General features: G+C 34.7%; 1 protein-coding gene across 2 annotated transcripts in view; it reads left to right on the top strand.

Moving 5' to 3' along the window:
• The window catches only part of IQCB1 (IQ motif containing B1), a 60,087-nt gene extending 37,324 nt beyond the window's left edge, over positions 1-22,763 (top strand). For both annotated transcript variants that reach the window (XM_077767727.1, XM_077767728.1), the window contains exons 11-15: positions 3,513-3,655; positions 5,129-5,277; positions 11,098-11,229; positions 20,866-21,022; positions 22,196-22,763. In XM_077767727.1, the coding sequence (XP_077623853.1) occupies positions 3,513-3,655; positions 5,129-5,277; positions 11,098-11,229; positions 20,866-21,022; positions 22,196-22,425 (811 nt within the window). In that variant the 3' untranslated portion in view covers positions 22,426-22,763. The remainder of the gene's footprint in view (positions 1-3,512; positions 3,656-5,128; positions 5,278-11,097; positions 11,230-20,865; positions 21,023-22,195) is intronic.
• The last annotated feature ends 757 nt before the right edge of the window (positions 22,764-23,520 follow it).

The following is a 23,520-nucleotide window of genomic DNA, read 5'->3' as shown; positions in this document are numbered from 1 at the left end:
ATTGCTTTATATAACAAAACCAGTGTATTCATAAATATTTCCATTAAAAGAAATATGAAGCCAAAATTATTTACATCTCACATTATAAACAGTTTGGGTTTTTTTTCCAGTGTTTTGAGTTTGAAGTCTTAGGACAGACTGAAGTATGGTTTTAACCTTTGGGTTTTATTTAACTTTTAACTTCAAGTTTGCTTAGGCTTCTGTACCTTTCCTCTTCTAGTTGAAATAGTTTATGCAAATTTTTCTTGCTTCCTTTATGACTGGGCAAAGGTTATTTCTGTCTCTTTGTGGTCAGGTCATTATCTCAGAGTAATTTTTCTCTCCCATGTTTTTTTGGGGGGAAGAAGGAACTGCTCACCACTCATAATTATGGACCCATATTAATCAAAGCTTTTTCAATTCCAGCAAGAGGCACTCTTGTATAGTCATGCCTCTTTTGCTGTGCTTTCTTAGGGGTTTCTTTTCCTTTTTTATTTTTTATGTTGTGTTGGATGCCTTTTGAACTGTCTTTTTTTTTTTAAACTGAAGTGTGGTTACATTAATTTCAGGTATACAGCGTAGTGATACAATCACTACATTTAGACTGTGCTCACCACAAGTATAGCTACTGTCTGTTACCATACAGGCTATTACAGTACCATTAACTGTATTCCCTATGCTGCCTGTACCTTTCATCCCTATTACTTACTTATTCCATAACTAAAAGCCTGTACTTCCCACTCCCCTTCACCCATTTTGCCCATCCTCTCACCACTTGGGGGTTTCTTTTTTATTGAATCATATTTTATGGTCAGAAATTTTATTTAATGTTAAGTGCTCTTTTCCTCAGCGAGGTTTTCTGAAGCAGCTAAAAGCTGTGCCAGTTACCTTTGGGGAACCTCACAACCTACCTACCTTTATCATAGTGCTGATATTTTGGTGTCTTAATCATACTGGTTTCGCTTTGCAGGGGGAATAGTTTTTTTCCTCCTCCTATCTTAGGTTCATTCCCTGGGGCCCTAGAAATGAGACTGACAAAAAAGGAAAACAAAACAAATTAACAAGAAAAAAACAGTTTATTAATAGGTGCAGTGCACATGCAGAAGATACCTCACATGATGAGCAGCTCCAGTGAGTGGTTAAAACTTGGGACTTGGGTAGCATCTTAACAAAGAATAATAAATTCATATAGAAGTGACAGGTAAAAACAAAACAAAAGGGTTTTAGGCTTCCAACATCAGGAAATTATGGAAAGGTAAATATATTTGGAAAACTGATAGAATATGTGGGTTATTTGTCTAGGTCCATCTTGGCACCAACTTTCCATCTTCTTTGTGGCCATAAAACTTCTTTGGGAGGGGCAGTTTATGGCAGTCTTCATTTCTGAGAGATTTCTGAGAGGAAATATATCTGATCAATCATTTCCCTTTTAGAAGTGCAGTACCAGTGCCAGATGGTCAACTGCCTACTCTTTCTTATAAAGAAACCAGTTAAATGAATACTCAAAATTTTTTTTTAATTTTTTAACATTTATTTATTTTTGAAAGAGAGAGACAGAGCACTAGTTGGGGAGGAGCAGAGAGAGAGAGAGGAAGACACAGAATCTGAAGCAGGCTCCAGGCTCTGAGTTGTCAGCACCAAGCCTGATGTGGGGCTCAAACCCATGTACCATGAGATCATGACCTGAGCCGAAGTCGGACGCTTAACCGACTGGGCCACCTTGGCCAAGATGGACCTAGAGCCACCTAGGGGCCCCTCAAATTCTTTAGTGATTAAAGGGACTCTTAACTAGAACTACAGAGTAATGAACTACTACTAACTAGAATGTTCTTAAGTGGGAGGAACACATTCAAATTCAAAATCACACTAATTCCTAATAAATGCTTTCAAACATGAAATTAAAGCATGTGAATCCAGAAACACACATATTTCTAATTTATTGTCATTTCAAACACTGAACTTCACTTTTCTACTATATTTCTATTTGTGTTTTACTTCTACTGCACTCACCGTAGTCTTTTCATTTTTGCCGTATTTTATAACCTGTGTGCTTAAGCTTTTACCTAGACCCAGTTTTCTGACAGATAAAGTGTCCTAGCAATTCAGTTTTAATAATAAGTTTCTCATACTAATAGTAAATTTAAAATAATGATAATGCAGTGTTAGACATGACCATCTATAAACAATTAGATAATTTAAAGGAGATTTTGTTTAGGGCCTATTGTTCTCTTTAATCCTCCTTAAGTAGGTGAAGAGTAAAATGTCTTTACCTATATGCTGCATACAACCCACAGTTTTGCAGGGAGAGTTCTATAAGAGAGGCAAGTTTCCATCAACATTGTTTGAGAATGTAAAGGCCCCTCACTTCATTTCCAAATCTTAGGAAGAGCAACAGACATTTAAAATATTTAGCTATCCCTGCATCCTCTCTAGAACCCCTTCTCCTTTTGGCACATATGAACTTGAGGTCTTCTCTACCTTTCTTAGTAGGGTAAGAAAGACATTTTGAAACAAACCTTCGACTCTAAACAAAGTGTAAAGCCAGAAAAAAAAAAACTTAAATTGTAATTGGTAGCAGTTAGGGAATGCTAAGAAAATAAGCAAAAACCACACACACCAAAAATTTTATCAGAATAATTTTGTGAGTTTCCCTTTTCTGTTTTAAAATATTTTTTAGATTGCTTTATGCTTGGTTTTCCTTTTCCAAAAGAAACTGAATTAAAAATCATTATAACTCTATAACTATACCATTTTGAAGTCTGCCTGTCTACAAAGCTAGAGCCAAGGTACCTCATTTCTGGGAAAATAATCTAAGAGTGAATGTTCTTGACTGAGACACAAGCAAAGTAAGTCTATAGAGATAAAATAAATAATGTATTTTTCTCTCCTTAATCCTTTTTGTTTTCCTTTTCAATGGGTATCTGGAAGCATTTTGAGTATATTTATTATAGACTTAATACTTGTGATCTCCTTACATAGTGATATAGGAAGCAAACTGGGTAGAAATGGCTAAGGAAGAATTTGCCGAATAAAAGCAGATAATATACAAATGGTAATTAAGTATTTGTGGCCACATGAAAATTTCATAGTTGACTCTAATAATAAAGGTTCTTAGCCAATAATTGAGAAATAGGTAAACATGAAGAAAATAAAAATCATTCATAATCATTCCATGCAGTTAAAGTCACTATTGAAATTTTATTTTTTTATGTATGTAATATAAATTTTTAACACAATTTGGAAAGTTTTCTATATCCTGATTTTATTTTTACTTGACATTAGACTTGGGTATTTTCCCTAGTTACTAAATATTTTTTGAATTTTTTATTTTTTGATTGTTCATAGAATCCTGTCCAGTGAATGAACCAGTAATTTATTTATCTGGTTCCCTATTGTTCTCAACTCGTTACAGTTGTAACGAGTCTGTATATATATAATTACTAGTGAGGTTAAACATTTTTTCATCTATTTCTTGAATGGATGTATCATTTATGAAAAAATTGTGTATAAGATAGTTATTGTTTCTGTCACAGATCTAAACGAACCAAGATGTTACTAAAGCTACATAGGCAGAAGGAAGAAGAGGATCGCAGATTACAGTTGCTCCTTCAAAGACAGAGAGCCATGAGACTATCCCGAGAATTACGGCTGAGTATGCTCGAAATAGTTCATCCAGGTGGGTGGCAATGTCAATTTTATAAGTGTAAAAATATTTAAAGCATCTTTTAATGAACCAGATTTCCCGATGCCTGATGATTTTTTTTTTCTTTTAATTTGGACCATTTCCCTGTTTCTCCCTTTTCCAGGTAAACCTTATTAAATCTGGAGTCAAAAAAAAAAGTTACTGTTTTTTCTGACTAAGGCCTATTTTTTGATGAGCAATCTCAACTAGTTTTCTTATCTTTCAGATAAAGTAGTGAAACATAAATATATATGCTTAAAGATAGCCTTCAGAGACATAAAGAATCTCCTTGACCTTAAGTAAAGAGTTGGAATACTGCTACATTCTGGCATCAGAACTTTACTCATACACCAGTATAAACTTTGTGACATCTTACCACCTTTGACACACTAAACTGAGATTAATATTATAGTCTGGGAATTGGAATGGTTTTAAGATTTTGGTTTGTTCTTCCCTTTCTCTCCTACCACTCACTCCCAGTGTTCTTTGCTAGCCTCTTATTTCTTGTTTTACCCCTTAAATATAAATGTTTCCTAGTGTTCCATCTTTACCCCTCACTCTTATGTTGCTCTTCTTGCAGTATCCTTTCCATAACTATAGCTTCAGCTACCAACTGAGTGCACATTCAAATCTTGTTTGCATCTTCACCCTCCCAAGCTCTAAACCCAGCACTTCCTAATAAAACTTTTTACAAAATGAAATGTTCTTTATCTGCACTTTTGAATATGGTTCCCACTGACTACACATGGCCGTTGAGTACTTGAAACATAGTGCATGCAAGCACATGAATCTTAATTTCACTTTACTTAAAGTAGCTGTTTTTGGTTAGTGTCTACTATATTGGACTGCACAGCTCTGTAGCCAGCTCCTTATTAGATAGCTTTACTTAGATATCCACAGGCATCCCAAAACTAGTCATCATCTCCCCAGTTCCCCACCAATTTCCTCTCCCTGTATTCCCCTTCTCAGATAATGTCATCAACAGTCTACTCAATTTCCCATCCTAGAGTTCTTTCTCTCTCACACATACAAAAACTCTAAGAAAAAAAAAGGCATCTGTAGACTTAAGAGAAATTTGGAAGTACACAGAATAGTTAATACATACATACATTTTGCCTTTTCCCTCTCATGGTATGGATTGAATTCCTAACCATGTACTTGTGATTCTTTTTTCTGAATATTCTTGCTAGTAGATTATTAACCCTTTTCTCATCACTTTGCCACAAAAAAAGTTGTATGAATCTTTTCTCTAAAAGAAGCAGCATAATCTGAGAAAATTTTTGGAGTTTTTTCCCCCTACTATCTTATAACCATTGTAAAATAATAAAATTGGGGAAATTAATGAATAATATTTAAAGAAACAAATAAAAAGACTGTAAGATTGTTGTTGTTATCATTGTCCTGATTCCAGAACTTGAGAAGGCATAGCAATTGAGTATGTTGTAATAGTGTGTGTCATCTTTTTAGGTCAGGTGGAAAAATATAATCGGGAAATAGAAGAGAAATCAGCATTGATTATCCAGAAACATTGGAGAGGGTACAGGGAAAGGAAAAATTTTCGCCAACAGAGGCCATCTCTCACGGAGTATAAAGCAGCTGTCATACTTCAGAGAGCAGTGAGTCTAATGTAGTAAAAAGATTACTGGATTAGGAGGCAAAAACATGGATTCAAACTTGACCTTGTATATACCTGCTATAGTCTAGTCACAGAGCTTTTCTGAGTCTTCATTTCCTTCTCTATAAAATAAGAACCTCTTTTTCACTGGACAAACTGATTTAGACACCCAGTCCTTAGTATTTGCATGGAACCTTGTACATCATTTATCATACTGCAGTGTTATTTGTTCATTTTTTTTTTCTTCCTTGGGCAGTGACTTCATCAGGGGTAAGGAACTAAGTCTTACTTATTGTTGTCAGCCCTCAGCATGTGCTTCACATATGAATTGATGTTTACCCTACCTTTTTCACTTAATTGTTATGTGAGTCAAATGAACTGATTTATGGGAAAGTATTTTATAAATTGTAAAGCCTGTACAAGTTCAGTACATCAAATTTTATTTTTTAATGTACAGATAATATGTTAAGAAATAATTGGATCACTGTAATTCTTGAATTATAGAATGGTGTTCTTAAGTGATAATTTTCCTGAGATTTATCTGGAACATAGTAATATTCTTTTGCCTTGGAAAACTATAGCACACAGGCTGTTTATTTCATTTAATGACCAATTTTCCTAATATCTGTTATTCACTTGTACCTGTTAGGATTTCAGGTCTATAGCAGTTAACTTTTTGATACTTTACTGTTGAATTTTAGGTTAATTTCATTTTTTCACAGTGATAAATTTTGAATAGTCTCTTTGTTAATTCTTCATGATTAACTTCTTACAAAGATAATTAAAAACCACTCTTTTAAAAAACAGGAAAGAGTAAGTACTAGAGACATAGGTAGAGATTTGACTGTTGTCTCCTTCTTCCTCAGGCTTTTCAGGTAATGTCAGGTTCTATCTGCAACAAACAGTCCTGTACCATACCAAATCACACTCACACCTGCTTTTTACCCTTTGCTACATAAGGCCATCTAAGAACCTATGAATATCAGTATTGGAGAGACTTCTTTTAGAGGAGGAGCCCTTGGGTTCTTTCTAGTACTTTTTATATCATGGGTGCCTCCTTTTTAAAGTCTTTTCTGTCAGAGAATTAAGTAGGACCTTATGAAATTGAATTACTACTTTGACTATTTAGATAAGTCCAATTATTTTTTTTTTATGTTCTATTTATTTCTGAGAGAGACAGGGAGAGACAGCATGAGCAGGGCAGGATCAGAGAGGGAGATACAGAATCTGAAACAGGCTCCAGGCTCTGAGCTGGCAGTCAGCACAGAGCCTGACACAGGGCTCGAACTCATGAACCATGAGATCATGACCTGAGCCGAAGTCGGACACTTAACTGACTGAGCCACCCAGGTGTCCCTAGGTAAGCCCAATTATTTATCAAAGGATCCTCTACTCTAAAATAAGATACCCCAATTTGTCCACCATCCCTTAGAGAAAGAAGCACAGAGGTCATTAGAGAAGGATATCTGACAGCTATGAAGGCAACGTCAGTTTGGCTTTCACATTTTTCTTTGGCATAAAAGGAAAACATCTGCCTCATATCTCCCCCACCCAAAAGAAGGATTACAGGTCTCTGTTATAAAACTAAAAGGAATGGGTCAAGGTCATGTTTTTAGTCTTTGCAACTCACTACTAGAGATAATGGTGAAGTCAAAGCAAAACTTAGCCAAAAATAGAAAAGGTAAGTAGAGGATTCCTTTCAGGGAAGGAAAAGAGAGAGAAGTTACGAAGTATAGAGAGGGAAATGAAAGTAGTAGAGAAAATTAGAATAAGGCAATCAGTGGTCAATAAACAATACGTTTTACTACCTTTAGAAGCATCTTTTTTTAAGACATACTATAAACCTGCATATAGACTACGTCCAATACAGTACTCACTCACCACATGTGATGACTGAATACTTGACTTGTAGCTAGTCAAAATTGGAATGTGCTATAAGTGTAAAATAGCACCTTTTGAAGACTTAGTATGAGAAAGAGTACAAAGTACTTCATTAGTAGTTTTATATTGAATACATGTTGAGTGCCAATATCTTTTACATATGTTGAGGTATAATGTTTATATAGCTCAGTATATGCAAAATATTAATTTTGACTATTCCTTTTTACTTTTTTTATATGTCTACTAGAAAATTTAAAATTACATATGTGAATTCCATTATATTTTTATTAGCACTGCTATTGATCTTTGTAAGAAAAAAAGAAATAATTCATTAGTTTCACTGAAAGTAGTAGGAATATCATTTCCTTGAACTTGTCCTTTAGGTGGAACTACTTTTTAGTGTTTCTGGCAGGAAAAGGCCAGAAGAGTTGTTTACTTTTCTCCCTCCCTTATTTTTTGCAAAAGGAGAAGCATTTGTTTCTTATGTAATTAGAAATTGAAAAAACTGTATGTAAACTTGCTAATTTCAAATTACACATTCTTAACCCAGATAATAAATTGGAGTTCTCTGTAGTGGTATAGTGTTGAAATTAAATTTGAAGAGTTAGCTGTATTTTCCCTTTTAACAGCTCCATGATTTTCTTCTCTTGCTTTTTCATCTCTTAAGAAACTCAGAAGGAAGGTGATGGTTGCTGGTGTCTGGTCTCTAGAGTCAGAATGATGGCAGTTCTTGCTGCTTGATTATAGCAGAAAAGTACTTTGCACTATTATACAAATCCTTCACAGACTGACCATTGAAAACACTTAAGAGAAACAAATCCTTAGCAGTTAAGAAAATAAAAACTAGGAGATAAATAACAATTTCAAAGAGTCCTCAAATGACAAAGAATGAAGAAAAGGTTAAGGTGGGCTTTTTTGATATAGGGATGGAAATTCCTCTGTCCTGGTACCTTTACTCTAAAGTTCCCAGCATAGCATAATAAGCCTAGGGTGGTGTTAATAGGAGGAAGTAGAAGAGAGAGAGGAGAAACAAGGATGCACAATCAAGTAAAGGGAACAATACAAGGGAGAGAGTCTCTTAACAGGAGGATGCAAGCACAGTTGAAGGCTCTAGTAACATACCAAAAACAGGGATATTAGGGAAATTTTATATACTGAGTGAGAATACTTCCAGCCCTGTTCACCACTTCCCTCAGGTCCCTGTGTACTGTCAGCCAGTCTTATTTCTTCGAAAACAGTAGACTGAGAATATTTTCTTTGGGAAATCTGAGAAAAGTTACAAGTATGCTCACGATGGGTACTCCACAAAGAAACAACAGCCCAATTCAGTAGTTTTATATTAAAGTACACCACAGATAAGCCCTACCCACAAGGCCAGAATTTCTAACACCTTCTTAGTGCTCGGTCTTAAATATCAGTTCAAAGTATCACTGGATATCTGAGGAAAGCTGAAACCAAAACAAACAATAAAACTACTTGGTGGAAATAGAGACATTGCAGGGATAAGAAAACTTAAAAAAAATCTGTTATTTCCTCAGAGCTAAGAGAAGATAATGCAAACAAACCAAGATGCTATATAAAAGGGAACAAATAGGGGCGCCTGGGTGGTTTAGTCGGTTAAGCGTCCGACTTTCGCTTAGGTCATGATCTCGCGGTTCGTGGGTTCGAGCCCCACGTCGGGCTCTGTGCTGACTGCCAGCTCAGAGCCTAGAGCCTGTTTCAGTCTGTGACTCCCTCTCTCTCTGACCCTCCCCTGCTCACGCTGTCTCTCTCTCTCTCTCCTAGAAATAAATTAAAAAAAAAAAAAATTAAAAGGAAACAAATAGAACAAAAATTGGCAGAAGAAAAAATGAAAGATATAATAAAAGAGCTAGCAGAAAAAATTTGGGAAATATAGAGAGCAGGGCAAAAAGAAAAGATAATCAGTCCAGGAAGTCAAATATTCAAACATTTGAAACAAAGAACAGAAAAAAACCTGAGGAGAGGAAATCAAATAATTCAAGATTTTCCAGAACTAAATGTCATGAGTTTTAGATTAAAAGGGCTAAATGTCTAAAACAAGAACAGAAATACACTCACATTTATTTTATATCACTATAAAATACACTGGGGCACATAATACTTCTCAGTAGCAGTATTGGAAGCTAAAATGTATTGGAGTAAGGCTATTACATTTTGGAGGGAAAAGGATTTCCTTCTAGAATTCTACATCAGCCACACCATCAATTAAAGATAAAGGTTAACTAAAGACATTTTCATGTATCACAGAGATGTATTTTCATGTATTCACCAAGATGATGGTGAATGGAGATCTCCGGATGACACGTATGCATCAGGCATAGAGAACAGTCAGTTCAGATTGGAGCAAGTCATATAGCTCCAGAAAATGTATATCCAAAAAAACAAATTTGATAGAATGTCTGATACGTTTTAATGTATTAAGTAAGCATTAGGAGAGAGTTTAGATACATGATCAGTAATAAGTACATAGAAACGTAACCATAGGAAAACATTTATTCTCCAGAAAATAAAAAATGAGCAAGAAGGGAAAAGTAATCATATACTATATGGTTCAAAATTGAACGACCTTTATGGAGTTATAATTATGTAAACACTGAACATTGATTTAACTAAATTAATAATAATATTGGTTGTTTGGGGATGTGGAAGATAAGTGGGAGGGCAAGCAATGAAAGAGAGCTAAGCTAAATCCTTATCTTCTGTAGAACAAAGTCGATACATAAAACCTACACATGAAAAATTACAGAAAAGTAGATGGAGATAAACATCAAAAGGAAAAGATGAAAGAGTTAAAGTTGTCTTGGGGGGGCAGAAAGCTATAGTTTTTTTTAATAATTCCTATAAAACTGCCACATTAAACAATAGAATTATATCAAGGAATTTTTTCTGGCACTGAGTAGTAAAATATTTTATACTTTGTGAGCCATTCAGCTCTATAGTTACAATACAAAGGAAGCTGTAGACAATACATAAACAAGCATGAAACATCAATAGTATGTTATTTGTAGACACTGAATTTTGAATTTCATGTAATTTTCAGAAGTTAGAGTATATTCTTTTTAATATTATATTCTTTTCATTCTTTTTAATCATATAAAAGTACAAACCATTTTTAACTCTTAAGACATCCAAAAATAGGCAGCAGGCTGGATTTGGTCTATGGGCCATAGTTTGCCAACCTTTTACTTAAGGCAACTTGAATATGTAGCTTTGATGAAATAAAAACTACAAGGAGGGGAGAAGAGTGAAAAAAATTGGGCAGAATAATTTCAAATTTGTTTCCAAATCTTGTCTGCTTTCTTGTTTTACCAGGAATTCTTTCTGAAGGAATTCTACCAGGAATGAGAAAGAATGTTAAGAAAGCACTTCTGTCAGTAGCCCCATACTCTATAATTTTATAATATTTCTTCATTTACCAAGCTTTTTCTTATATACTGTCCTTTTGATCCTCACATTCTAAGGGGTAGTAAGTAGTCTAAGTAGACCTGGGTCTGTTTTCTATAGACATAGAGCCCATTCTGTAGAGAGCAAATGACTTGCCCAAAATCATACACAGTTTATAAGGGACTAGTATTCAGAAAGAGCTTTCTTCTAGTTTTTTCCTCCTGATTGCTTACTATACTATGCCTCAAATCATATAGTTTATAAGAGACTAGAATTGAGAACTCATTTCCCATTTTTTCCTCTTTATTGCTTAGTATACAAATAATACATGAATATATCCTTGTAAAATATTAAAACACTCCAGGAAAATATCATTAAAAAGTCGTTGTTCTCCCTCACTCCTGTCGTAATCCTATCCCTCTCCCCATACACACTAAGAGTTAACAACAGTTGTAATGTTGTTGCTACCATATGTTGTAGAAGAAAATAGTTCTATTAGGAATGAAAAATTATAACTCTTTTTTTTTTGTCCCAGACTCTTAAATTTCTAGCAAAGTGTCGTAAGAAAAAGAAACCATTTGCTTCTTGGCAAGGACTCCAAGATCTCACTGATGTACGCAGAGTTGAACTGAAGCAACAAGTGGATGACTATCTTCGAAGGCATCCGGTATGCAAGCTTTTCTGCCTTGATAATCAGTGTTTTTTGCCAGTGCTTGATATTCACCAACAAAGCAGTGTGTTCATGTATTTATTATTGGAAAAAGGTAATACAATGCCTTTACCATAGAGTTAAGTGGCTTTGCCATAGAGTTAAGGAGTCTTATAATTACATGCACTATTGTATAGTTAATAAGAAAGGAGACTGCTTCAATTCAGTCATTTCCTGCAGTGTATCAGCAAAACATGGTCATTGCTTTCTTTTTTTTTCATAATAGTATGTAAAACTATGTTGAAGCTTCCACAAAGAGTATATATAGCTTCTAGTCAATATTTGTTGTTAACATATATACCCAAACACATAACACATACATGTGGGAACTGACATCTGCTATTATTCAAACTCCAGGAGCCAATGTTATAAAACATATGACTGCCTCTTAGGATTTTATCAACATAATACTGCTGCTAACACCTTACTCCCCATAGAAATGTCCATATGTTTTACTTTATATAACCACAATACTACAGATCAAGTGTTATTTGCTTCTCCCTTCTGAGTTCTTGACTTTATACTCCTAAGTGTCTTTGAAGATCATTTTTCTTTCTGCTTTTAGAGTGACTCCCCACCCTGTCATTAATTTTAATTAATTTTAATGACCCATACTTCTGCTAGTCATGCCCACTTTCTCTTTTCTTGATGCTTCTCCCATACTTCCACACTTCACTAATTTTATGAGGAAAGTTGGGAGATTATACATTTCAGTTAGTCGGAATTCTTATTGCCCTCATTCGAACTAACCACTCATAAAAGCACCATTTAAGTACTTTTCACATCTATTTTCTTATACTTCCATTGTTTGTCTCTGGGTTCTCTTTCTCCCTCCTCTCTGCCCCCTCCTCCCCACAAACACTCTTTCTCATTCTTTCTAAAATCTGAAGGTTCTGGGTGACTAATGTTAGAGGTTAAGAATAATGTTAAGTAGTCCTGTCATTCACCCTTTCATTCTTCCATAGCTTCCCAAACTAAAGAGCCTTATGCAAAACAAAAACAAAGAAACAAAATCTCAAAAAACAGAAAGACTGATATAAATGGGAATTAGAGGACTAACGTATTATAGCTGAGCATGTATCTCATAGATTACCACTGAAACAGAGCATTAGTAAAAGCAGAATTGGACTGCAAGGCTCAATTGAGGAGGCATAAGTAAGGCTTCCTACTTTTCCTGCCTACTGATCTGAATACAAGAATTCATAAACTAATACAAGCCTGTGGAAAAAAAAAGGCAAGCCTGCCCTTGTAGGTCAGGCCCTCTGTGGTTACCACATAGAGGTAGATAATAGAAAAAAGTTCTGACTTCTGCTTCTAGCCAAGATAGAGGGACAGGGATAGAATTTACTTACTGCCTGAAACAACTGGGGGAGACAAAAAAGATAAGATTCATGAAACAATGGTTTTCAAGTCTACAGACATCAGACAGTAAAGGTTAGTAATTCCTGAGAGGAAAGATGGAGTAAAAGGGACTAGATTTACTTCTGGCCTAAAATAACCCCCTTCTGGGGGTAGGGGCTGTGGAGATGAAATACATGGAACAATAGTTTTAATGACGATGGACATCAAACAATGAAAGTTAGTAATTCCTGAGAGGGAACAGAATGAGTCCTATGATGGCCCTAGCTTATTACCCTGAGAGAGTTCCTAGGTCACAGCACAAGGAGAAGGAACAAAAGAGGAGCTCTTTAGAATCCCATGCTGAGGAGATGGAACTGAGAGTCTGAGAAGAGCAAGGTAGCTAGATTTCATAGGACAGAGTACCAGAGTAAAAAGAGATACAAAGAGAACCCCAGATATCTGGAGAATGTTCCCCTTGAATGTATTTCAGAATTTTGATTAGTACATGTATATAAGGAAACTACCCAAGGCCAAGGAAACAGTCATCTTAAAAGATAAAAGGGGAGAGTGCCTGGTACTCAACACAGGCCCAAGAATAGTGCAAATTATCGTCAAACAGACTAGAAAAACTTAATTCACAGGGCATTGGTAATAAAACTCAGGAAGGTCTTGTCTTAGTAGTAGAAAGTAAATAGTATATACTGATGCATTCTGCCAAACAAATCATAAAAGCAAGAGCCAAAAATATCAAAAAATGTTTATGTAAATCCCAGGGAAAAAAACCTCAAGCTTTTTAGAAATACCAAAATAACTAGCACTCAACAAGGTAAAAGTTACAATGTCTTGCATTCAATCAAAGATTAATAAGCATATATAGCAGCAGGAAAACATGACCCATAATGAAGAGGATACTTAAACCACTCTAGAAATTACACAGATATTAGAATTAGCAGAGAAGGACATTAAAAGTTATTATTATAACTATATTCCATATGTTCAGATTTTAAGTAGGGATGTGGAAAATATAAAAACTACCCAAATCAAACTCTAGAGGTAAAAATTTCAGTGTGTGATATGAAAAATACACTAGATCATTAATAGCAGATAAGGCATGGATGAATAAGATTAATACAGTTGAAGGTATCATAGTATATACTATGCAAAATGAGACACAAAGAGAAAAAAAATTTTAATTGAAAAGAACATTAGTGAGCTGAGTCTTCATGTGGCCTATTAAATGAATAATTGAGAGTTTCTGAAGAAGATAGGAAGACAAAATAATGGCCAAAAACTTTGCAGACTATAGATTTACCCCCAAGTCCAATGAATGCATAAGACACATAAAAAAAAAACCTTATGCCAAGGCATATTGTAATGGGATTCCTCAAATCAGTAGTAAAGTAAAAGTCTTAAAAATGGAAAACATAAAAACATAAAGACAAAAGAGACAACATATTTCTCAGCAGGAACAATGCAAGTAAAAAGATTAACTTTAAAGTATTGAAGGAAAAAAAAAGTTATCCATGTAAAATTCTTCACCATTAAAAATTATTTTAAAAACAAAGACAAAATAACATTTTTAGACATACAAGTGATGAAATACTTTGTCACCAGCATACTCACACTACTAGAAATGCTATAGCCTTTGAGTTGTAAAGGATTTCAGATTTCTCTTAAAAATGATACCACAGGGGCGCCCGGGTGGCTTAGTCGGTTAAGCGTCCGACTTTCGCTCAGGTCATGATCTCGCGGTTAGTGGGTTCGAGCCCCGCGTCGGGCTCTGTGCTGACTGCCAGCTCAGAGCCTGGAGCCTGTTTCAGAGTCTGTCACTCCCTCTCTCTCTGACCCTCCCCTGTTCATGCTGTCTCTCTCTCTCCTAGAAATAAATAAATAAAACATTTAAAAAAAAAAAATCTTTAAAAAAAAAAATGATACCACAAAAAGTCCAACTCTACATAAAAATATGGAAATGCATAAAGCACTGGAAATGGTAACTACATGGGTAAATATATGACTTTTAACTCATCATTAACATGTTTATAAAATAGAATTGATTTTCTAAACCAAAACATCATCAAATGTTCTGTAATACATAGTACAGGTTAAATATTTCCAGTTTTGTAGACCATACAGCCTTTATCATTATTATGCATCTCTGCAGCTGTAGATTAAAGCACTCTTAGATAAAATATAAACAAATACTTGTAATTGTGTTTCAGTTGAACTTCATTTTCAAAAATAAGCTGTTGATTGTCTGAAACAAAAATAATAACAATGTTAATGGTGTTTGTAACATATGTAACAATACAATGCTTTACAACAATAGTGTAAAAACCAGGAGAGAAATAGATGTATACTATTAAAAAGCTTTTATACTATATATGAAGTGAGATGATAATACTTGAAAGTAGATTGATAAATTAAAGATATATATTCTGAATCCTAAAACTACCAATAAAATTAAAAATCAAAAGAATTATATAGCTAATAAGCCTATAAAGGAGATAAAATTGAATTATAACATATAGTCGATTAATCAAAAAGAAGGCAGAAAAAGAGGAGACAAAAAAATGGGAAAAATGAAAAATAACAAAATGATAGACTCAAACATAACCATATCAGTAATTATAATAAATGTAAATGGCCTGAATACCCCCAATTAATAAGCAGGGATTGTCAGATTAAATGAAAAAATAAGACTTGATTATATGTTGAGTACAAGAAACATACTTTAAGTATGAAAAAATAAAAAGAACAAAATGTGCAAACACTAGTGAAAAGAATTCTAGAATGACTATATTAATATCAAAATAGATGTCAGAGCAATATTATTAGATTATTACCAGAAGTAAAGAAGGCAATTTCATAATAATAAAGGGGTCAGTTAATCAAAAGGACATAAGAATCTAAATGTTTATGCACCTAAAAACAGAACTTCAAAATATATGATGACAACATAGATGAACTTTGAGGCATTATGCTAAGTGAAATAAACCAGACACAAAAGAACAAATATTACATGATTCTAGCTGAAGTACCTAGAATAGAGACAGAAAGTAGAATGGTGGTTTCCAGGAACTGGGGGTAGGAGAATGGGGAGGTAGTGTTTAAATGGCATAGAATTTCAGTTGGGAAAGATGAAAATGTTCTCGAGATGGACCCTGTTGATGGTTGCACAACAATGTGAATGTATTTAATGTCACTGAACTATTCACTTAAAAATGGTTAACATGATAAATTTTATGTTATATATATTTAGCCACAAGAAAATACATGAATCAAAAACTGATAGACCTATGATGAAAAATACAGAAAGCCACAGTTATAGTTGGAGATTTCAATACCCATTTCTAAACAATTTATACAATAAATAGAAAAGTAAAAGGAATATAGGAGACTAGAATGACACTATCAAACAACTTGATCTGATTGACATTTCTAAGACCCTTCATGGACTGACAGCAGAATACACATTTTTCTCGTGTACACACAGAATATTTACCAAGATAGACCACGTTCAGTGCCATAAAACAAGTCAGTAAATTAAAGAAGACTGAAGTCAAACAAAGTATGTTCTCTGACCACAGTGAAATTGTTTGATATTAATAACAGAAAGATCTCTAGAAATATCATCCCCAAATATTTGGAAACTAAACAACACATGTCTAAGTAAAGGATCAAAGAAGTAAAAAGGGAAATTAAAAAATATTTCAAACTGAATGGAAGCATATTTCAGAACTTGCTGAAGAATGGATAAGGAAGATATGGTGTATATGTATACAATGGAATGATACTCAGTGATGAAAAAGAATGAGATCTCCCCATTTGCAACATTGTGGATAAAACTAGAGGGTATTAAGCTAAGCAAAATAAGTCAGTCAGAGAAAGACGAATATCATATGATTTCACTTATACATGGAATTTGAGAAACTGAACAGATGAACATAGGGGAAAAGAAGGAGAAATAAGATAAAAACAGGAAGGCAAACCATAAAAGTCTCTTAAATACAGAGAACTGAAGGCTGCTGGAGGGCAGGTGGAGGGATGAGTTAAATGAGTGATTAACATTAAGGAGGGCACTTTTTGGATGAGCACTGGGTGTTATATGTAAGAGATGAATCAGTGGGTTCTACTCCTGAAGCCAAGACTACACTGTATGTTAACTAGCTTGAATTCAAATTATTTATAAATAAATAAATAACTTCTGGATTCTAAACCAGTTTTTGGAGGCAAATTTATATTGCTGACCATCTATATTAAAAGAAGGGTCAAATCAAAGACCTTAGCTTACATATTAAGTAACTAGTAAAAGAACAAGTTAAACCCAAAGTAAATTGAAGAAAAGAAATAATAAGCATTAGAGAGAAATCAATAAAATAGGAAACAGACAATAGAAAAATTTAATAAAATGAAAAGCCAGTTATTTGAGAGAATCAATAAAATTGATAAACTTGTAGGCAGACTAATCAGGAAAAAGAGGAGATATAGATTACCACTGTCAGGGATAAGAAAGGTGACTTCATTGTAAATACTACAGATATTAAAGGATAATAAGGAAATATTATGAACAACTTCATATGTCAATAAATATGATAAATCTCATGAAAGAAATTCCTTTAAAGATAAGAATTACCAAGCTTACCCAGGAAGAAAGGGATAAAATGAATAGCCCTGTATCTATATATAGGTAACAAATTATACTTATAAACTTCTCAGGAAAATATAAATCATGTAAATACATGCAAAAAAAATCTCAGCAAAGTAAGAATAGAAGGAAACTTCCTCCATCTGATGAAGCATATCTACAACCGACAATGATGAGAGACTAGATGCTCTTTCCTGAAATCAGGAACAAGACAGAATGTCATTCAGTATAATCAAAATTCCAGCAAGCTTTTTTTATAGAAATTGACAAGCTGATTTCTAAAATTAATATGGAAATGCAAAGGACCTAAAAAAGCTAAGACTACAGAAAGATCAAAGTTGGAGGGGTAACACACCTGATTTTATGAACTATGGAGTAGCCAAACTGTGGTACTGATATAAAGATTTTTTTAAAAGTAAATCAGTGGAACCAAAATCAAATCCAAAAATAAGCCCACATACATGGCCACCTGATTACTGCACAGTTAATGTGTAGAGAAACTGGAACAATTAGATATCCATATGTAAAAAAAAAAAAAAAATGAACTTGGATCCATATATTGCATCACATATAAAACTTAAAACAGATCAAAGAGTTAAATGCAAAATCTAAAACGATATAAAACTTCTAGAAGAAAACATTAGAGAAAAGTTGTGATCTTTGGTTGGGCAGTAATTTTTTTTTAATTTTTTTAAATGGTTTATTTTTTTCTGAGAGAGAGAGACAGCGTGAGCAGGGTAGGGTAGAGAGAGAATCTGAAGCAGGCTCCAGGCTCTGAGCTGTCAGCACAGAGCCTGATGCGAGACTCAAAGCCATGAACCGTGAGATCATGATCTGAGCCGAAGTCGGCCGCTTAACCGACTGAGCCACCCAGGCAACCCTGGGCAGTAATGTCTTAAACACAACAACAATAGCATAATCTACAAAAGAAAAATTGATGAAATTTGCGTTTCATCAAAATTTTAAACTTCTGCTTTTCGAAAGACACTTTAATAGATTATTTTAAGTCAAATATTGGGAAAATATCTTTGCCAGGTATGTATCTGGTAAAGGGTTTGTATCCAGAATGTAAAATGAATTCTCAAAACTCAGCAATAAGAAAACAAAGCAAAGCAATTTTTTAAACATGAAAAAGATTTGAACAGACACTTCACCCAAAGAAAATGTGGCAAATACTTGAAAAGATACATCAAAGTCAGTAAATAGAAATTTAAACCACAGTAAAATCTTTATACAACTGTTAAAATGGCCAAAATGTTTAAAGTTGACTATATCAAAGGTTGGCAAGTATGTGGAGGAACTGTAGCTCTCATAAACTGCTTTTGGGAATGTAAAATAATGTAGCCCTTTGGAAACAGTTTGGTGGTTTCTTTAAAAGTTAAACATATATCTATCATATGATTCAGTGATCCCACTCTTAAGTATTTATCCAAGTGGAAAGGAAATATATATCCTTATAAGCACTTGGAAATGAATGCTCATAGCCCAAAACTAGAACTAACCCAAGCATCCATCAACAGATAGATAAACAAGATATTCTATATACGTACAATGAAATACTAATCCACAATATAAAGGAATGAATTATAGATACACACAGCAACATAGATGAATCTCAAAATAATTATGCTACGTGAAAGAAGCCAGACAATATACACTGAATTATTCCATACTGAAAATGTAATCTATAGAGTAACAGAAAATTAGGTCAATGGTTGCTTGGGGATTGGAGAGTAGGAATGAAAGGTTACAAAAAGGCAGTGACACTTCTGGTGGTGATGGATGTTCATTATCTGACTGTGGTAATGTTTTTCACAAATGTATACATAGGTCAAAGGTTATCAAATTTGTGGCACCTGGGTGGCTCAGTAGGTTCAGCATTTGACTCTTGGTTTCAGCTCATGTCACAGTCTCACGGTTACATGGTTTTGAGCCCCACATCAGGCTCTGTGTTGTTAGCACAGAGCCTGCTTGGGATTCTCTCTCCCTCCTTCCCTTCCCCACCCTCATTGTGCTATCTCTGTCTCTCAAAATAAATACACTTTAAAAAAATTTTTAGGGGTGCTTGGGTGGCTCAGTCAGTTAAGCATCCGACTTCGGCTCAGATCATGATCTCACGGTTCGTGGGTTTGAGCCCTGTGTCAGGCTCTGTGCTAACAGCTAGCTCAGAGCCTGGAGCCTGCTTCAGATTCTGTATCTCCCTTCTCTCTCCGACCCTCCCCTGCTCATGCTGTCTCTCTCTCAGAAATAAAAGATTAAAAAAAAAATTTTTTTAATTTTAAAAAAAATTGACCACGTTGTACATTTTTGGTAATTGTAGTTTATTTTATATCACTTTACCTCAATAAAGCTGTATGTTTAAAAAAAATTAACCTAAATGCAAAAAAAAAAAAAGGCCTTTTTCCCAACAGGTAGATCATTGGTTCCTAAACTCTGTAAAGAAGACTTAATTGCTTTAGCAGTGTTAATCAGAGTTATAAATTTAATCCCTTTATAAAAATAATATACCCACGTCACACACACCAAGAAATTCTGAATCAATAAGTTTGGTGTATCCTCATGGTTCTATTTTTTTTTTATTTCATTTAGTTGTAAAATATACAAAATAAAACTACACAAACCCAAAGTTACCATTTTAATCACTTTAAGTGTACAGCTCAGTAGAATTAAATATGTTTACATTGTTGTGCAACTATCACGACCATCTTCAAAATGTTTTTCATTTTGCAAAACTGAAATTCATACCCATTAAACACTAATTTCCTATTCTTTCTCCCCTCAGCTCTATTCATAGTATCCTTTGATGCACAGAAATTTTTAATTTGATGGAAGTTCAACTTTTCTTTTCTTGTGTCTGTGCCTTCACTGTCATAGTCAAGAAATAACCAAACCTATNAAAAACTTGAGAGCTTTCCCCCTGAGATCAGGAACACGACAGGGATGTCCACTCTCACCACTGTTGTTTTCCCCTTTTATTCTAAGAGTTTTATAGTTTCATCTATTTAGATCTTTGATCTCTCTCTCTCTCTCACTCTCTCTGTTTTTAATACATTTTGTATGATTTTGATGCATGCTCTTGTTTAAAAAACAAGTATTGCTTTAGTCATACTCTAGTGCTCCTGATTAAGATTCTGTGGCAAGTTAGCTGGAGTGTGATGTATCCCAGATCCAGGAACTGGAGTACTTGAGTAAGCTGTGGTGTTAGAAGCTTTATAAGCTTCAGAGTTAAGATTTTCTTATTCTTGTCCGAGCTAATTAAGTTCTCTTTAAAGTAGCTGTGCAGCCAAAGGAATATGGTCCTTTAGTTAATTTGTCCCTTGTTTTGTGAAATCAGAAGCAGTTATAACGTATGGTTTAGATAAGTTTGGGAGTGGGAGTGAGATAAAAAGTAACATAGCCTGTCAGGTGGGATCTGGAACAAGGGGTTGGCCTTGTTATTCCTCTTCCAGGCCAGTATCTTGAACAACAAGAGTACCAGGTAGAAATCCGTCAGGAGATTCATTTGATAGGCTGGGAGACAGCTAAGCATTCAGGAACCTCTGCTAAGTGATTGGGTGAAACGTACATATATGTCTCCTGTGATCATTTTTTCTCTTCTTTGTTCCTAGAGCTCTCAGATGTCAGATGTGACTAGCAAAGAGCTCCATTCCCAAGCTCAAGAACAACTGCAACATTACCTTATGGGCAGAGCCCTAGAAGAGAGAGCCCAGCAGCACCGGGAGGCTCTGATGGCTCAGATCAGCACCAACATTGAACAGTTGATGAGTATGTGCCTGTTTATTTTTGTTTCCTAAAATGAACAACCTATGCAAGATTTTGTGACATCCAAATTCTTCAGAAGGAAAATATCATTTAATGGTTTATTAGCCTATTTCTTGTCTTCAGAAATTTCTAGACCCAGAACATGCCAGCACATGATCTTTTCAAATAATGCAGATCTCATAACCTACTTTTTGGCTCTTTCTCCCAGCCTTGCTATAATTCATAGATACCAAGTCAGACAGAAGTTATTAATTATAAAGATGCTGAGCCCTACTAGCCAAATTTCGTTATGTAGTCTCAAAAGCTTTTGATAATATTTTAGAAGTAGATGACAGTAGTTACAGTGCCATTTTATAATTTTTTTAAACATGTATTTTTTTTTGAGAGAGAGACAGAGTGTGAGCAGGGGAGGGGCAGAGACAGAGGGAGTCACAGAATCTAAGCAGGCTCCAGGCTCTGAGCTGTCAGCACAGAGTCTGATTTGAGGCTCAAACTCACAGACTGTGAGATTATGACCTGAGCTGAGGTCTAGCACTTAACCAACTGAGCCACCCAGGCACCCCCATTCTATAATTTTTAATTATGAATTAAATTTTACATATTAATTAAATATATTTTTATATAAGTTGTATTAATATATTNATAATTAAATATATATTTATAAATCGAAATATAATTCTAATTTTTTAAATTTAATACATCTGCTTCTCACAACCACAGGTACATTAGGGAGATATCTCATCCTACATTTCACTCCTCCTATGAAATACTTTTAATGTGTATGGAGCAGAAAGGACCAGTGTCTTCTATTTAGTGCTATTTCTTGTGAATTTTGTGTTTTTCAACAGATAGGTGGCTGGAACTGAGCCTTTCATATATAGGATGGGATTCTGCTGTGTTTTAAAAATTCATGTTCTTTAAACCATCTTAAAAAATCTACTTCTTTTTAAATTCTTCTTTTGAACACAGTATGGGAATAGGTATGGGGTTATTGCCAGCCACAGCTACAACTTGTGAATAGTTACATGCCATCTGTAGTTAGCAATGATAATAGATTCAAAATTGGAACTCTATCCCCTACTTACTATGGCATAGTTTTAACTCTGTAGTTTCCAAATTCCTACTTGTTTGGTACAGAACTCTTCTACTCACCTGTTTATTTTCTGTTTACTACAGAGGCACCAAGTCTGAAGGAAGCAGAAGAGAAGGAACCTGAGCTCTTCCTAAGTAGATCCAGGCCTGTGGCAGCTAAGGCCAAGCAGGCCCATCTCACCACTCTGAAACATATACAAGCACCCTGGTGGAAGAAGCTTGGGGAAGAAGCTGGAGATGAGATTGATGTCCCAAAGGATGAGCTTAGTGTAGAACTAGGAACTTTACTCATTGGTGGAACCAAACCCCCTTAGGGAGCTACCCAAAGAAATGACACTTATTTCAGGAAATTATACTGGTTCTGCCTCTGGCATACCAGTAGACTAGAGCTATCCTAACTCATGGTTTTCCAGAGATTCCTCTCCACGTAAGATTTTCAGGCAGTAAGAAAAGAGTTACCTTCTACCTCTATCTCAGTTCTCTTTTTCCTTTCCACATCAACATACCAGGCCACACACAAATTAGTATGGCTTTTATTGTGGAACTAACCTCAGCCTGACATTCTGTTGGCTTAGATGAAATGTGGTAGTTCTTTTGTTTTTGCTGTTTTCCTACTAGAGATGTTTTCTAAATAAATATTTTCAACAGTTCTCAAAAACTTGTCAGGATTATTTCAGCTTTTCACATTTATTGTTTCGAATGCATGTGTTTCTACAAATATAAAAAGTGTGTTCTTGGCCTAATTTATTAAAATGAGGAAAAGAAATAGTCATTTGAAGGGCACTTCACTATTTTCTACCAAACAGTATATGAATTCATTTTCTATCTTGTTATTTCTAAAAGAACTACATTTTAAAAATATCCTAGGAGGGACACCTGGGTGGCTCAGTGCATTGAGCATCTGACTTCAATTCAGATCATGATCGTGTGGCTCATGAGTTTGAGCCCCCTGTCAGGCTCTGTGCTGACAGCTCAGAGCCTGGAGCCTGCTTCAGATTCTGTGTCTCCCTCTCTCTTTGCTCCTCCCCCACTCACACTTTGTCAGTCTCTGTCTCAAAAATAAGTAAACATTTTAAAAAATTTTTTTTAATCCTAGGATTCAGAACACACACAAGAATTCCTTCAGATAAAACTGCATTTGTTCTGTTAAACTATGAGAATTATAAAAACTCACTGTTTCCCTTTGTTTTATCTCCTATAAATCTCAGCTAAATATAATAATTTCTGTTATGACCCTAGGTACCTATATGGGTATTTGGTTGCAACCTAATACTTTCTAATTTTCCTATTTATCTTTGTGTTTTAGTACCAGAAGCTACTTCTGTTTGTATTTGTAACAATATAGAATTCAAATTAAAAACATTTAACAAGTCATGGACTCAATATCATAAGGAACTTGTATGATGTTT

The sequence above is a fragment of the Crocuta crocuta genome, unplaced genomic scaffold (genome assembly GCF_008692635.1).
Source record: "Crocuta crocuta isolate KB4526 unplaced genomic scaffold, BGI_CrCroc_1.0 scaffold45, whole genome shotgun sequence".
Classification (NCBI taxonomy): domain Eukaryota; kingdom Metazoa; phylum Chordata; class Mammalia; order Carnivora; family Hyaenidae; genus Crocuta; species Crocuta crocuta.
Note: the sequence above shows the minus strand (reverse complement) of the source record. Positions and strands in the feature narration are given on the sequence as shown.